Here is a 15,478-nt window from a genome sequence, read left to right as displayed (position 1 = left end):
TTTTCTTGAAGTAACTTAAGTCCCTCCTGTATACCCCTGCAGCACAGTTTAGTCCCACTATTTTTAAAGGCCAAATTGAAAGTAACATAGACCTAAATTCATGGAAAACTTAATGGTTGTAAACAGATTAAACTACTCATTAGAAATGTCTACAAATGTGAGCTAAGTTTCAGAAGAAATTAAGCTTGGTAAAATCCACCGGGAAAAGTGGCAGGCGAAGAAACCAACCACTCAAGAAACCAACTGCCAAGAAACTACGTTTGGCATGAGCATTCCAGGAACTAAAAAAAAAAAAAAAAAAAAAAAAAAAAAATCAACAGATCAAAGAAATTTAAAAGTTGATCCTGTTACTCTTCAAGGAAAACAGAAGGAACAAGTTATTTTTAGAATATGCCTTCAGCAGAACCAAAATGGTTAGTTATTAGCTGAGAAATTAGAATTCGTAATTCTGCAGCCATGCCTCCGCTACCCTTACTGCATGACCTACACCCTATGTGGATAGCAATATTGGCTCTTTACTTGACAGAGATTTCACTTTAAACAGGAAGCCACCAAATTAAGCAAACTACTGTGACATTCTCAGAGGCCAGAGCGATGCAAAAGAGCCAGAGGGGCAGGCCCCCCAATTAATCCAATTATCATTTAAAATATTCGCTAACATACCTACATTGAACAGCATCTTTTCCACCTGCTCTCAATATGACAGCTCTACAGATTTCAAGACTGAGGTAGTCTGCTAGTAGGTTCATTTAGAACAAACCTGACACTCCTGATATTTTTAGAGATAAAAATAAGCAAAATAGCAGCCATTTTCTTTAAATGAAGAAAAGCAGAAGAAAATAACCTGATTCAAGCATCTCTGCAAGCTGCTATCATTGGTCTCTCAAAAGTTCAGTGGTGTGTCAACTATTATCAGCTACAAATGTCAACACAATCAGGCATACAGTATAACCTAGAGAAAGATGCCTGCTTTCACACAGAGCATACTTTCAGCACTACCCTCAACATTACAATGGAAAGTATTATGACACAGGGAAATTTTATTAAATGGTTACTCCAACTTCAGTGTTACAACTGTGAAAAATGATTAAAAAAGTGAGGTAGGTTCTCTCTGATGATTGCCCCCACTTCTTTCATAGGCATTTCCCTTTACCTACTTGTTAATTAACAATAAACAACACCAGAAATAGAAGAAAAACCATAAACAGTAAACATTTAAGTCTTTAAACAAAGAATTCAGAACTAAGATGTGATAAACTGCTTACCTGGATAGCCACCTCCTTCCAGGGCATCATAATTGTTCAGAACAGGAGAGGCACTGCTTGTAGTAGAGGAACTATCAATTGCTGGGGGAGGAAAATAATTTAAAGTTAGGTGCTTCAGAAATGGCAAATTTTTGAGAAATAAGAGACTGAATTTTTTCTAAAAACTTTGGTAAGAAACTGTCAAGAAAGATCCTGGGAAAAAACACCACTTCAGCCCTAAGACTTGAAAGCTATTACCACTGCAAAGAGGAGGGGGAGGTAGAGATAAACAATCAACATGATCTTAAAAAACCAAACAAACAAGCACATGCCCAACAAATAGCAAGAGAGAGATCAATGGGAAAAGACAAAAACAATGAAAAAAGTTGTTTCTTGAAATAAAAAATATTCTTCTATTAAACTAAAAGTTCTTTCTAGACTACATCAACTGAAGCTATGTACAACATTTGTAACATAGTCTCTATCATGACTTCCTTCACAACTACAAACAGCAAATTCCCATTGTCTTCAGAGTGATTACATACCATCCCTACCTTCAAGCAAAACTGACAAGTATTTAATTCTTTCCTCCTTTCTGTGCTGTTGTAATTCAGAGTTTGTTTTGTCTCCAGTGTAAAGCTTCTATTTTGTATTGAACATTGACAAGGGGTCTCAGCTCCAGTCAGAACAAACAGTTACTTTTGGTACAGCCAAAAGTAACTATGTAAAAGTAAGTAACAAAAGTTAACTAGCCATATGTAAAAAAAGCACATGGGCACATACATAGTTGTTAATACTGAAGAGACTCCTAACGCTTAATTTTTAGTTCACCCTATGCATATATCTTGAATATCTTACTGTAAAACATTGCAAACAAAAATATACTTAAAAACATTTCTTCCAGTGCCATTTCACATACATTTCCAAAGAAAAAGGGTCAAGGAGATTAAATATATCTGCTCCTTAAAACACCCCAAGCCATGAAGTGCGACAGAAAAGAAAGAGTCTATTTAAGAATTCAAAAAAGACAATTATATATATATAACTTGTGGCCAAACAGACTCAAAAGAGATTTACTGATACTGTTCTACTCAGAAGGATCAACCGTGACCACACATCCCATTGTGAGGCCAAAAGTATTTCAAGGGAGAACTTCAATGGTGGAACATTTGAGATTTGATCCCCCTTCAACTGAGATTTCCAAGTAAACAGACTGCTGCATATGGAAACATAACATTGTTGGAGATATGCGAGGAAAAAAAAAAACCAAAAGGATGCTACTTAGCTAATGAGGTGTGACCTTGAGAAGAGAAACAAGATGACACCATAGGTCAGTCGGGTAAAGAAATACCAAGATAAGCACAAGGGCAACCAAAGAGCTACTTGAACTGTGAGTGAACTATCCTAATTAACATAACAGGAAACCCGCCCTCGGGTAGGGAGAGCCCCCTACCAACAGAAGCCCCTTCCTCACAGAACATGCACAGTAAAAAAGGAGGATGCTGCGACTTTAAGTGGAGATGAGGCTTGCGAGAACCCATAGGACCGAGGGTAATTCATCAAAACTGTAAAAGTACTGTAACTGTTGCTCGAAATGTATAAAATGCTTTACTGTGCGTTAACCAGGTGTGCTAGCTTTGTGGAGTTACCACCTAGCACACCCATCTCTGCACAGACATGAAATAAACAAATATCTCGACTCCGTGTGTTAATCAGCTTTTTTGCACGCCGGGTGAAAGAATCCTGATTTTTGGGACAACGTCACTGACTTTCAGGACACATTAATACCATGGCAACATCATGACTGTATAGATTATTTTTGAACATTTTGCCTTTAAAGCATTCAGCTAAGAAACAGAAAAACTATTTCAAAAAACCCTTAACACTAACAATAGATTTTAAATAATATATTAACACTGTGAAACTCATACAATGTTAGTTTTCAGATTGTTTTTCACTGTAAATTTCCTTTTTTTTCCCCTGAAGTTTATAAAAGAACATAACTGCAAGAGTTCTTTTCCTACCAAATTTTACCTTTCTTTCTATTCTAGAAACTGAAGGAAACTGAATTCGTTATTTTGTTCCTTGAGCAGGAACACAGCTTTTAACGGTTTGGTAAGTCCTACTACAGAAAAGCCAAAATATATTTTTATTAGGTTAACAAGATCAAGATTTAAGAATTTTCAATAAGTTTTTCTTGTCTGACCAGAAGTTAGTTCTGCATTTCAAAAAAATACCAAGAGGATATAACCATAGTTGTGAACATGTAAGACACTAGTTCAAGCTTTCTGGTATAACCACTATGTCACTCTTTACAGAGTTTTTGCCACAGTAGATTGTATTCATAAAATTATATCCATCTATAATAATTCCATACAAAATGAGTTTTTCTTTTCACTAGGAAGATATTAGTGATACAGTGAGTTGCAAAGAAGAAATATTATATACTTCGCAAGCTTTGCTGGAAAAGTTAAGAGAAACCAATTTGACAAAGATACGAAAGAATATTTTAAAAGCATGCTGTAAGCAAAAATAATGCAACTTAGTCGTACTTTTACTACAAAAAAAAAGATGCATCATTTCTGACATACAGAAAAGTTCTAGTCAGAAAGCATAATCTCAGACATTTTGAAACACAAACAAGGTTCGCCTAACTTAAAATAATAAAGCGAATCCTGAGTATCCCATATACTTACTGAAGACCTTCCACTTAAGGTCTCTGCTTCTAAAGAACTTTCAAATTTTTTAACATATTCTTGAAAACTGTCAGAGTCCCAATGCCTACAAGAACTATGATGTGCCCTGTTCTACTCTCCACTGGAAAACAGTTGACTCAAAACCGTTGAGTTGTGTAGTTTCCCGCAGACCAAAAGTAGCTTCAAACTCTAAGCTGGTCATGTGTCATAGAAATCTCACAGATTCTCCATCAATAAAAACCACAAGAACTTCCACAAAATTAAACAATGGTTTTCCTATGCTTAAATTAAGCTACAATAGCTGTTGAAGTTTACTTTAGCATAATAAGAACCAGACTAGAGAACATATTAGGAAGACAGAAACAATTGTTTTATAAAGAAAAAAATACTAGAAAACACTGCTTAGACAACAGTAATACTTATAACATGCTTTTACAGTTAAGTAATTATTTTACCAATATAACTTTTGCTTTCAGAGTTTTCAAGAACTCTTTGGCAACATAGTTAAAGATCTAACTGGTAAGAGTGACAAAAAAATTGAGAAGCTACACAAACACAAGCAACCACATGTCCAACACCTATTTTTCATAAAACCACTGGCACAGCCTGAGCTAGAAACCCGTTTATAAAATTTGGTTAGGATTTACATTAAATCCTAGTGACAGGGCATAAAACAGGATGCTTATTAATCAGGTAGCCTACATATTGAACCTGGGTGCACTTTCACTCTTCTGCGCAAGATAAATTTAAGTACAATGATAGCTCAAAGGCTACAGTCTTTAGCCAAGTACAAAACTTTAGAAAGATGGTAGGGAGTATGAAAACTTTGTGTCTGGTCGGTTTAGGGAACAAAGTAAGGAGACAAAGGCTGTGATTGATAAAAAACAAAAATCTGACATATCCTTGGACAGAAACCTTGGCATGGGATTAGGCAAAGATAATTATCTGCAGAAAATTCAGTAGGCAGCCCTGCAATAAAAAAACCAAAATGCTCTCCTGGCTCTTTTAGCCTACTCTTTAGAAAGCAGAGTTCAAACAGCAGCTGCATCACAACAGCCAAAGCAAACTTTATATCCCAAAGTGGAATTGTTTTCTAGCTGGTAAAGTCTAATTAGACTCATAGCATTAGAAAAAAAACTGGTATCCAAAATTAGGAAGTATCCTTAGATGTAAAAAGAAGAGTTATTAAAGAGTTACTATGCATAATTTAATACTAATACTCAAGCCTGGTGAAAGATCGAATGTGTTATCACACAAAGGGTAAGAAAGTAAAGAAACTGAATCAATAATCTGAAACAGCAAGAATTACACAGGATATACAAAGCATCCTAATACTTGTGCTCCACTAGGGATGGGGGTAATAATATCACTTATATCGATACTATTGCACTCTCCAAATATTGTCCTTCTCTGGCTGGAACAATGACAAGTGTCTTCGGCTGAAAATGCCTTCCTCCTTGGAAAAAGAACAACAGCAACTATATTCTTCTAATGTTCCACTAATAATTCAACATAACAGTTGAATGAATATTATTCAAATTGATAACATGAACCCATCACACTGTTCTTAATTATGACCTGGATGTCATCATTGTTTTGCTCCATTTTTCATGATATCATTAAGAGTGCACTAAGCTATTTTCACAGTATTCTAGTTTTATGATTTAATTATTTTAATAAAACTCAGAATTATATGGCACTGATTTTTTCTGCCTAGTTACAGTATGAATTATAAACTTAAAGGAAAAGCTACAAAAGTTTGCTATCCCAAATTAATACTCAAAGCCAGCACACACAAATGGGAGTAGTGTATTCAGCACAAGGTGTGTGCTATTACTTCCGTCTATCAACAAGAGTAGAAGTCTAATGTTTAATCTCAAAAAGCTTTTTACACTGTTACCACTCATATATAGATTGTAAAAATTTTCTTCAAGTTAGAAGAAAAAAAGTTACCATTGAAGAAACTAAGGTTGTGAGAAACATCAAACTCACACCACCAGGCCATTCTGACAAAATACAGGCAGAACCCTTGCAACCAAGAATATAACATTTCAATCAATCAGGACAAACTGCTTCTTAAAAAAAGTAAACAAGCTTTTAAAGATCCCTACAAAGCAAGCAGGTTAAAACTGAACCTATGTGCCTGACCATAGAGACATACCTTAGAAGGAGAAAAAAAGCAGCACAGATTAATGTACTGTCTTAAAAAGCACACTTATTACCTTTCAATATTTACTTTACTACCTTAATTGTAAGAGTTCCCTATACGTAAAATGAGAAACAAGATAAACACTGTTTAATGTAGTGACACGAATGGCATCTAGTTGCTTAACATAAGCAATTATCAGTCTAAGTTCTGGAGCTAGTTATCTTCAGTTAAGAGTTTAAAACCTACTGCAAATCAAAATATCAAAAATATGGGAGTCTTGCAAGTTGTGAATATTACTTTGTTAGATACATAAACCACCTGATATTAATAGGACAAAAAAAAAAGACTGTTTGCTGACCACTACTGAACTCCTTTTTGTTTACTATACTAATAACAGCCGGGAAATTTCTAGTTGACTTGATAAATGATGAGTCAGAGTGACATTTTGTCTTAAAGGAAAAAAAAATTTCAGGGGATGGAAATACGGAACAAAACTTGAGTAGGAAGAGAACAAGATACTGGTGTAAAGCTAAAGCCAACCTGCTTCCTCATCCTCCTCATCCTCTTCCTCATCATCTGAACTTGATGACAAGGGAGCTGGTGCAGAGCTAGCTTGATTATTAACATATCCACCATACTGCATGCCTGTGAAGTGGAAAGCACAAACATAAGAGTCAGACAGACAAGAAAGATGAGAAACGAAAGTCACAAATCATTGCATTAAAAGTGAGAGAAATTAGCCGTTCTAGAGAAAATCCCAACATGCAAAAAATTAAATCTACAACCCTAGACTACAGAACTATAGTTCATATATGAACTATATGAGCAGTACAGCAGAGGCAGTTTTTAGTGGGCTAGTTTAGCAAAGCATTAGTAGCACATGAAAGTTAGCAGGAAATTTTACATATATGTGTGTGTGTATGCGCATATATGTCACGAAGTCAAACACACACACAGACTTTCTATGTATGTATTTAATACCAGTTTGTCCACTGGAATACTTTCATAAGTAAATATATAGAAATAAATGAGTTCCTTCCCAGATAAATTCAAATTGTGTTATGAAAACATTAATATTAAACTTTTGCTTGGCACATCTGCCCCTTTTAAGACAGCAATAGTTCACATTGGAATTCTGAACACTGCCAGAAATTAATGAAATATACTGCTGTTGCAACATGCGAGAGTACAAACATACACCTCAGCAACAGTCAGTGAAATTTAAGCTAGGTAAACCCCAAAACTTGGTTAGTCTTATTTTTAGATTAGTGACTAAATTCAGGCTCATAGACCCATATTTAAGCACCTAAATACAACTATCTGCTTTTAAGATCTCGTGACAACTCAACAACTGTTACCACTGTCACCTCCAAACCATATCTACAAGGTTTTTCGGTAGCGGGTTTTTTTGTTGTTTTTTGTTTGTTTTTTTACAATATCTACTCTAAACATATGTGAACAATACACCAAAGCAACACATACATATACCATTTTAAAACGGAGTAAAGCATGCAGCAATGGCTTATAATTAATTTCCTACATTACTCATTACTGATGCAATTTCAGCACCTCCAAGATATCTTAAGTTTCTCTTGTCACGGGGCAGGGTTAGCAAGGATTTTAAATATGCTTGTAGTCAGGCAGACATCCTAAATAAATGCAAGTGACCACTGTTTCTCTCTTAGCAATCCAATGGATTGCTATAGTAAGAAAATACCCTAATTCTTCAACATTCTTCAAAATTTTTGAGACTCTTGAGAGTTTGGGATTTTTTTTCCCCTGTAGCAGCACTGTGGCACCATTAGAGTAGTGTTCTTTATTTTAACACTATAAAGCACTACAGAAGTGTTGTATGTTATGCATAATCTGAAACCATCATGGTAATTAATAATCCCCCCATCCACAACTTGAATCAACTATATCAACCTTTATTTTATTTAAACTATGGGCTAAAAATGCTGTTAGTTTCATGGCTTTTTGAAAAAGCATTAGCAAATGACCCACCAGGACCACTTCAATTTCACTTAAGAAAAAACAACAGAATCAAGGTGAAGAGTATCTATTTAAACAGTGGAAGCAAAAAGAAAACAGAACAAAACCGTAACACAACATTCTTCAGAATGTGAACTTTCATACAGAGGTTAGTGCAAGAAGAGACTGACATTATTTCACTTTATCTAGTGCATTAGTACTCCTACAATTCCAATCAAGTTTCTCCACAATACAAGTAGTCACAATGATGAAGGCAAAATCAACCAAAGTGCAACCGAGTAGGTACAATGCTTCAGTTTCTCTATACTGCTAAAACACAGGACTAACCCAAGTGATTCATAGTCCCATCTTTTATGATGGCTACTGGATGCACTTGATAAGGAGGATACAAGAAAACCATTCGCTGCGCAAAACCAGGCTACAGCCATGGAGACTATGTCTTTTCTCAGGCTTGGGAGAGCTACCGAGGAATAAGACAGAACAACTGCATTATTGTGAAGGAGAAAAAACAACTTAAAATAATTAACATGCAAGTAAAAAGGAAAAAAAGTCAGGATGACAAGAAGAGAGGCACTGTAACACAGAGAGCCAAAGTAAAAGAAGATGGGCACAGGGTGAGGGTGCAAAGACAGACCTCTAACAAATACCATGTACACAGAGAGGAGAAGAAAGTAAATCCACGTGGAAAGGGCATACCAACGCAAAAATTCCAAGCACGGGCAGATGAGAGAAAAAGACTGAATTAGTCATTCTACTAATGTTACTTTGGAGTCTTTGGAATTTTTTTTTGGAAAACAAACTTCTACTGCTAAAACTCCCCCTTTTCCAGTCACTGGTCACACACATAAAGGTGTGTGTGACCATTAAAAAATATGCTAGTGACACAGAAGTTTAGGAATCATGAACTATGTCACTATGAATCCTCTGGAGGCAGGGCTGGTTTGACTCTTACCAGCCTTATGAGTTTGCGCAGATTTTTTTATTTTCATTGCCAGAAGTACTACAAACTTCTGCCTTTAGGATACTCCTGCATTGTGGTAGCACAACTGTCCAGCCACAAAAACAATCTGAGAACCGATCTGGCTGAAAAATAACCTAGTTTAAAAAGTCATTCTCAGGTGGAGAAGCTTCCCATTCTGGTTCACTGCCCAGCAATGCCACCAGGAGGCCAGCACAGGGGAGAAAGCAACTGAATGGCGGAAATGGGTGGCTGAAGACAGCAGTTCCAAGTGCCTCCATATGCCTAATCATGATTTCTGTTGTGACAACTCAGTTCTGCTTAGTACCTTTTACAGAGTTGCTAATAATGTTAAAATCAACTGCAAAAGCTTATTTTGAAATCATTATTTATTTTGAGTGAGATTACTTCAAAGGTCTGGCTTAAAATGTAACTACATAATGTAAATCATCACAAATTTCTTGGACTGGAAATTTCTAAACCCTGCTACCAGTGTACCTGTAATATAATAATATTGCACTCTAAGGCTTTGTCCCACTATATTTTACAGACACCTAGAAACGTAGGTTGGAAGATGCAAGAGGATAAACTGGGATAAGAACTCAGTTGCCTGTGAAATAAACCAACTACTTAGGTATTTTAAGTACAATCACCCATACCATGAAAGACTTTAAAACATAAGGCATACATTTTATGTGGCTTAAGTTTCATAATGGAGGCCCCACCAAAAATGAAAATGAAATAACCATATGCAAAAATACACTATATTCTGAAGTTCTTTAACTGGCTCTCTACCCATAACCCTCATATTTTCAACAAATTTACTACAGCATTAAGATCTTAATACTACAAATAGTAGTTCTTACAAAATGAACCCTTCTCTTCTCCATTCTTAAACTCTTTGCCTTAAATTATTTTCATTTACTCATCAGCTCCTCTCATCAACATAAAACCTAAGGAAGTCTACAAATAACATCCAGACAGGACACACATTCTCTAAGTTCATCTCTAGGATGCCATTTTCAAGTAAATTAGTTTATCTGCATTAAATTTGTATGGATATTTATGTAAGAGTAAACAGGCTTTAATACATTTTAAGTTTTTTGTCCTGTTAGACCTCAGCCAAGTAAACAGAATATTTTAATTCTGTACAGGAATGCCCATAAAGGAGTTTACAACAATGGAATCCACTTCAAAAATAAATTCAAACTGGTTTTCCAGAATACTTTCATGTAGACAACACTATAACAAGAAAAAAACAGTCCATTTAATCTCTGCATGAGAAACACACTTGGAATTCTAACAACACAGACAAATATTCAGTAGCTGTGTTCTATTTTTTCAGTAGGTTAATTTCTACAAATAAAGTTATCACACTTAATTGTTGACAAAAAGGTATTGCAAGAGTACATTATGTATTTCAGACTCCTCAAATGAAACTAAATAAAGAGTTTGAAGTCTTCTAATGCTCATAAAAATATAATCTAAACATAGAAACATACGTGTGTGATGACATGTACATGGATTTATTATTGATTATATTAATGTAAATACAACTAGATCAATGCAAACTCCTGATGACTTATCTTTATATTCCTGACATAGGTATATTGTTGGTTTTAAAGTGTGCTCATTCAGCCACATATTGCATTAACCTTCACTTACATGGAAGTATTTGAATTTAGTGAAGAGTTCAGCAGCGACTGCAGTGATTTGTATTTAATGTACCAAGTGTTCCACATTATACAGGAATCACTGCAAGAACATATATTACACATCAAGGTAAGCACAGTTAAACAGCTAAAAATCCTTCTTCTCATTAGAAACATGGTTATGCGATTTCTTTGGAAGATGAAGCAACAGTTTTTTCTAGCAAGCACATCTACAGTACAAATTCTACCCAGTACCAAAATCAACTATAAAACTGTGCAAGAACCAAGCACAGTTCCAAAAACTGATTTATCATTTACCTTAAAATGGTACACTGTACATAGGACTTCATAGCAATGAAGAATTATCTTTTTGCCTGTAAGATATACAGAGCTGATTCACAGACAAGTTATTTCTTTACACTCTCCACTCCACCAGAAAAAGGAGGAAATGGATGAAAAGGGCAAATTTAGACATTCATGTCAGAGGATTTTGAAATTTAAGAATAAAAAACATGCTGTGACAGTCACACACCATGCTTTTGAGAATTATTTTGAACACTAGACATATCACATTGTTCTGGACAAAATCAATGCCTACTTCCACCTCACACACTAAGTTCTTTTTCTGTAAGAATTTAAAATTCTGAAATTACCAAGAAAAAACAGAGCCAAAAAAATTAAAACCAGTGCAGTAAGTTAGATTTGGAATACTAGATACAGAAACATCTAACAGTCAAGAGGCAAGTCAAAACATCAGGGCAGAATTACTATGGCTCAAGAAGGCTCAAGACCCAACTGATTCTTTGTCAAGAGGCTACCAACATCCTCATAGGAAGGAGTTTATACAAGAACTCCTCGGTTCTCCCACAAGAACTCTTGCAGCAGGTTTCCATGGGAGCCTACAGCTAGGGAATAAGAAAACAATTCTATCAGTTTGAATTTAATACTCAAACTCGCTCTGTGTCCCAGGACAAACTGCTAGCGTACACCTGATTTTTCAATACAGACTGATTAAGAGCTACTTTTAAGACCTTCTTCCAACAAGTTAAAATAGTGAGCAGCTTTTTAGAAGAATAAGGGAACTAAGAGAATGGCTTTTTGAGGAAGAGACATGTAAGACTGCCAACAAGACAAACAAGCCAAAGATGACATATGGCCAAAGGAAATCAAACAAAAGAGCTAAGAGAAGCTAGAACCAAGGTGGTATAAAACAAGAACACTAAGGGAGCCTGATGAGATGCAAGAGATGTACTCCAGTCAGACAAATGCAGAAGAGCAGCAATAAAGCTTCCAGCATTCATGTGCACATGTGGAACAGGGCAGAAGTCTGTACTGTAACTTCCCATTCCCTTTTAGTACCTTCCTGAAGGGCCAACTCTGGTGACTGTGTAACAGAGGGTGAAGATCGTGGCTGTGAAGAAAGGCTTGGAGCAGGTGTCCTTACTGACGAGATCACAGCGGAGGAAGTAGATGTTCCAGCCCCAGGCTTGCTAAACAGAATGCTCTGGCTCACAGAGTGCATGGGCTGTGAAGAATCAATGCCACCTGAAAACAACAGCGGAAAGTAGGAATGCTTTCTTTGTATTTGCACAGACAATTACACAATGCAAGCAATCACATTTGATTTCACAGTAACTACAAAACCAATACAGTACTTCAAAGAGAGATGCCTTCAAACAAGTATATATGGAAAAGTTGGTTAAGTTAAATACCTATAATGTTAAAACTCCATTAAAATGAACAAATTGCTCTGACAACTAACAGCAAAAAGGAAAGCATGATGTAGTAAGATCAAGATTAAGCAGAAGCTAAATTGATCCATTTTTGATCCATCCCCACAACTCCATGCTTTCACAAGTTCCTCTTCCCAGATAAGAGGAACACAGTCCATGTGGGATAGCTCCCTCTCAATATTCCTCCCACAGGCAGGAAACCTGAAAGTCAGCTGTGTAGTAGACCAGTATTCTGCCTCCCTCACAGGGCTGGCACTCTGCAATTTTGGTACTCAATTATGAGACACATATTCCAAGCAATCTGTTTCAATCAACCCTGAGTATTCTGCAGAACTTCTGATGTGTTTAAACATCTGGACTAGATATAATCTTCTTAAAGTCAGATTAGTGCTTTGAGAGATTTAACACAGTCCAGTTGAAATTCTTATCAGATACAGACAATATAACTTCAATTAAGGTAGCTTTTAAGAGGATCGCTCTTTGTTCATAAATTGAAAAAATTCATCATATTACGATTCTTTCTAAAAAAACTGACAGACCAAGCTGTTAAAAATAAGAATAGAAAGGAAATGGTTTGACCAATACTACTCAGTAAACAAACACAGAAATTAAGCAAGAACAAAATTCACTGTTTGTATTTGTAGAGTACCTATTTAAGTTACAGAATTCACTAGAGGATGCACATGTAGTATTAACTTTGCTTCCCCTGCACATACAGCAGTGTAGTTCATACAGTTCCTAACTTTTCTTTAAATAATGGAGTTGATATCTGAAAGGACTTTATGAGGAAGTTGAAGCTTCCTTTAGAGGGGGGAAGAAGAGGCAGCTTAAAATTATCCTTCTGTTTTTCTAATTTACCACCTTAATGGAACTTTTATTTATTTTGCAGTTTTCAAATATAACATTGAGCATATATATGGCTTTTTTGCAAGTGTTATCAAAATCAAAATTAAAATATGTATTTCTCCAAAGTACATACACACAGCATTTTCTATTGAAATGTACTTGCTACAACCTCTGCTTCTACACATTATATCTTGTAGACTCCCCATGGAAGCATCAGCACCTGTCAGCAAAAATGTTCTTGTTAGGGTAGCTACACAGCTTCCTCAAGCAAGATATGCAAGACAAGGGAAGTTCTTTGCAACATTAGTGTGCTTACCCAGGTTTTGTAGCAGAGAGTTGTTTATGGGGTTATGGTATTTTCCACACTTCAAGTCAATATAGCAATGCTTGCAGCATCAAGCACTGCTGTAGAGCATGTTAAATGCTATAATGTCAGTGTCACATGTTCAAAGCCAAAACCAATTTACACTCAGATTAGCTGAAGATATAATACCTTCCTGTGAAATACTAGGATCTGTTCTCAAACAAAAGTTATCCAAAATATCCTTCAAAATTATGTGGATCCTTTACATGTATTGTAAGAAAACGTTTTTAAACTTTGAGCAAAAAAATAACGTAATTTTTTCTTTGTACAAAAATCCAATGTGCAAAATTACATGTTAAACTTTATTTGGTGACTCTGGAAAGTTTTCGAAAGCCATAAGTAACCAAGACCAAAGGGAACACTTGGACAAAGTTAATCTTTAGAAATACATCATTAGTAACTATCATCACATGAGACAATCTACAGTTACGGTAATTATGCTATCTTTTTTTTTTTTTCCCCTCTGGCCAGTAAGAAGATTGCACCCTGTCATAGAAGTACTGATCAATTTAGGATGGTATATTTTAGCTCATGACAAAGTTGGACTGAACACCAGTTTAGAGTACAAGTTTCCCATCAGCTTATCCAGGACACGCCCGATCAGGCCATACAACATTCCCACCAACCGATGTCACGAGAAGCCAAGAGCTTTGTCAGGCTGCAATAAATATAAAACCCAATCTCAGTGATACAGTATTTTCTGTTTTTCACCTTCCACTCCTCTCACTTTTAATGTGCACTGAAGTTTTCCCTCATGCCTTTCAACCATGAACATCTCTTGCACTAAAAATGACCAAGTATACTACTTGGTTACAAAAGCCATGGACCAATAAAGATCTACAGCTAAAAGGTATGTTACAGAAAGATTCTGCAGAGCTGTGCAAATTAGCAGTGTAATTCATCATTTTTCATATACACTATCAGTTAAAGTTTTTATTTAATTTCCAACTTGAGACCTACAGGTAGTAGATAAAAAGTGTATCACCACAGTATCTTCTGAAGTTTTCAGAAGAGATGCAAGAACCATCTGAGTTGCTACAGCTGTGATCTTGATTTCCTGCCCGCCCTCCCTCCCTGCCCCCAACATAACATGCAATTTCTACTGAGAGATTTACCACCTCCATGCAGCTTGGTTTTCAACAGCATCCTGTCTCCCTGACTTTCTGTATCTCAGCTGCAGTCCTTCCCTTTTTCCAACTACACCTATATTAGCAGATTTACAGGATTATAGCCTACATTCCTATGGAACTGGGGCAGCAAGGACTTTAGATCCTGATCTGACGTAAGGGTAAGTATGCAAATGAGATAAAGAAATTAAAGTGTCTCCTGCTCAAGCAGACTGCCTACGATTACAGGACAGTAGACAAGATCCAGGCAGCAAAGAAACCCATACCATATACCCGCAGAAGGAGTTCTCTATCTCCCTCTCCTCAGGAAGGCAGGGAGGAGTCCAGTAAAATTTGGGCATCCTGGTTGACATCCACACTGACTGGAAAGCACCAAGAAAAATCAGAGTGCATCGATTTCAGCTGAAATAAGCTGGAAAAACATTAAGGAAAGCTACTGACCTAGAAAGACAAAAAGCCTAAATAATACAAAGTGTGTTATTTACATAGCATAACACTGTTTCTGGACAGATTTATACCAATGCTGTTCTGCTGAAATACAGAATTTAAAACTAGCAGAGGGCGTTTTTGCTAGATGACACTAGCTTAAACCAGCAAGCAGAAAAATATCAAATTAAATATTTCTAGTCTACTTTATTTATACTTCCCAAAGCAAAGAAAATTATTCTCACTGGCTGCTACTCATCAAAACAAGTCAACTTCCAGCAAAAGATTCCT

The 15,478-nt window shown here is 36.1% G+C and overlaps 1 protein-coding gene across 3 annotated transcripts in view; it reads right to left on the bottom strand.

Moving 5' to 3' along the window:
• The window catches only part of SEC24B (SEC24 homolog B, COPII coat complex component), a 48,293-nt gene that overhangs the window by 22,859 nt on the left and 9,956 nt on the right, over nt 1-15,478 (bottom strand). For 2 of the 3 annotated variants that reach the window (XM_050895466.1, XM_050895467.1), the window contains 3 exons: nt 12,051-12,236; nt 6,630-6,734; nt 1,266-1,346 (listed from right to left, as the gene is read on the bottom strand). In XM_050895466.1, the coding sequence (XP_050751423.1) occupies nt 1,266-1,346; nt 6,630-6,734; nt 12,051-12,236 (372 nt within the window). The remainder of the gene's footprint in view (nt 1-1,265; nt 1,347-6,629; nt 6,735-12,050; nt 12,237-15,478) is intronic. The other variant, XM_050895468.1, reaches the window with a different exon arrangement.

This window comes from Gymnogyps californianus, chromosome 4 (genome assembly GCF_018139145.2).
Source record: "Gymnogyps californianus isolate 813 chromosome 4, ASM1813914v2, whole genome shotgun sequence".
NCBI classification, from domain to species: Eukaryota; Metazoa; Chordata; class Aves; order Accipitriformes; family Cathartidae; genus Gymnogyps; species Gymnogyps californianus.
The sequence above is the reverse complement of the archived record's forward strand: the minus strand, read 5'-3'. Positions and strand labels throughout refer to the sequence as shown.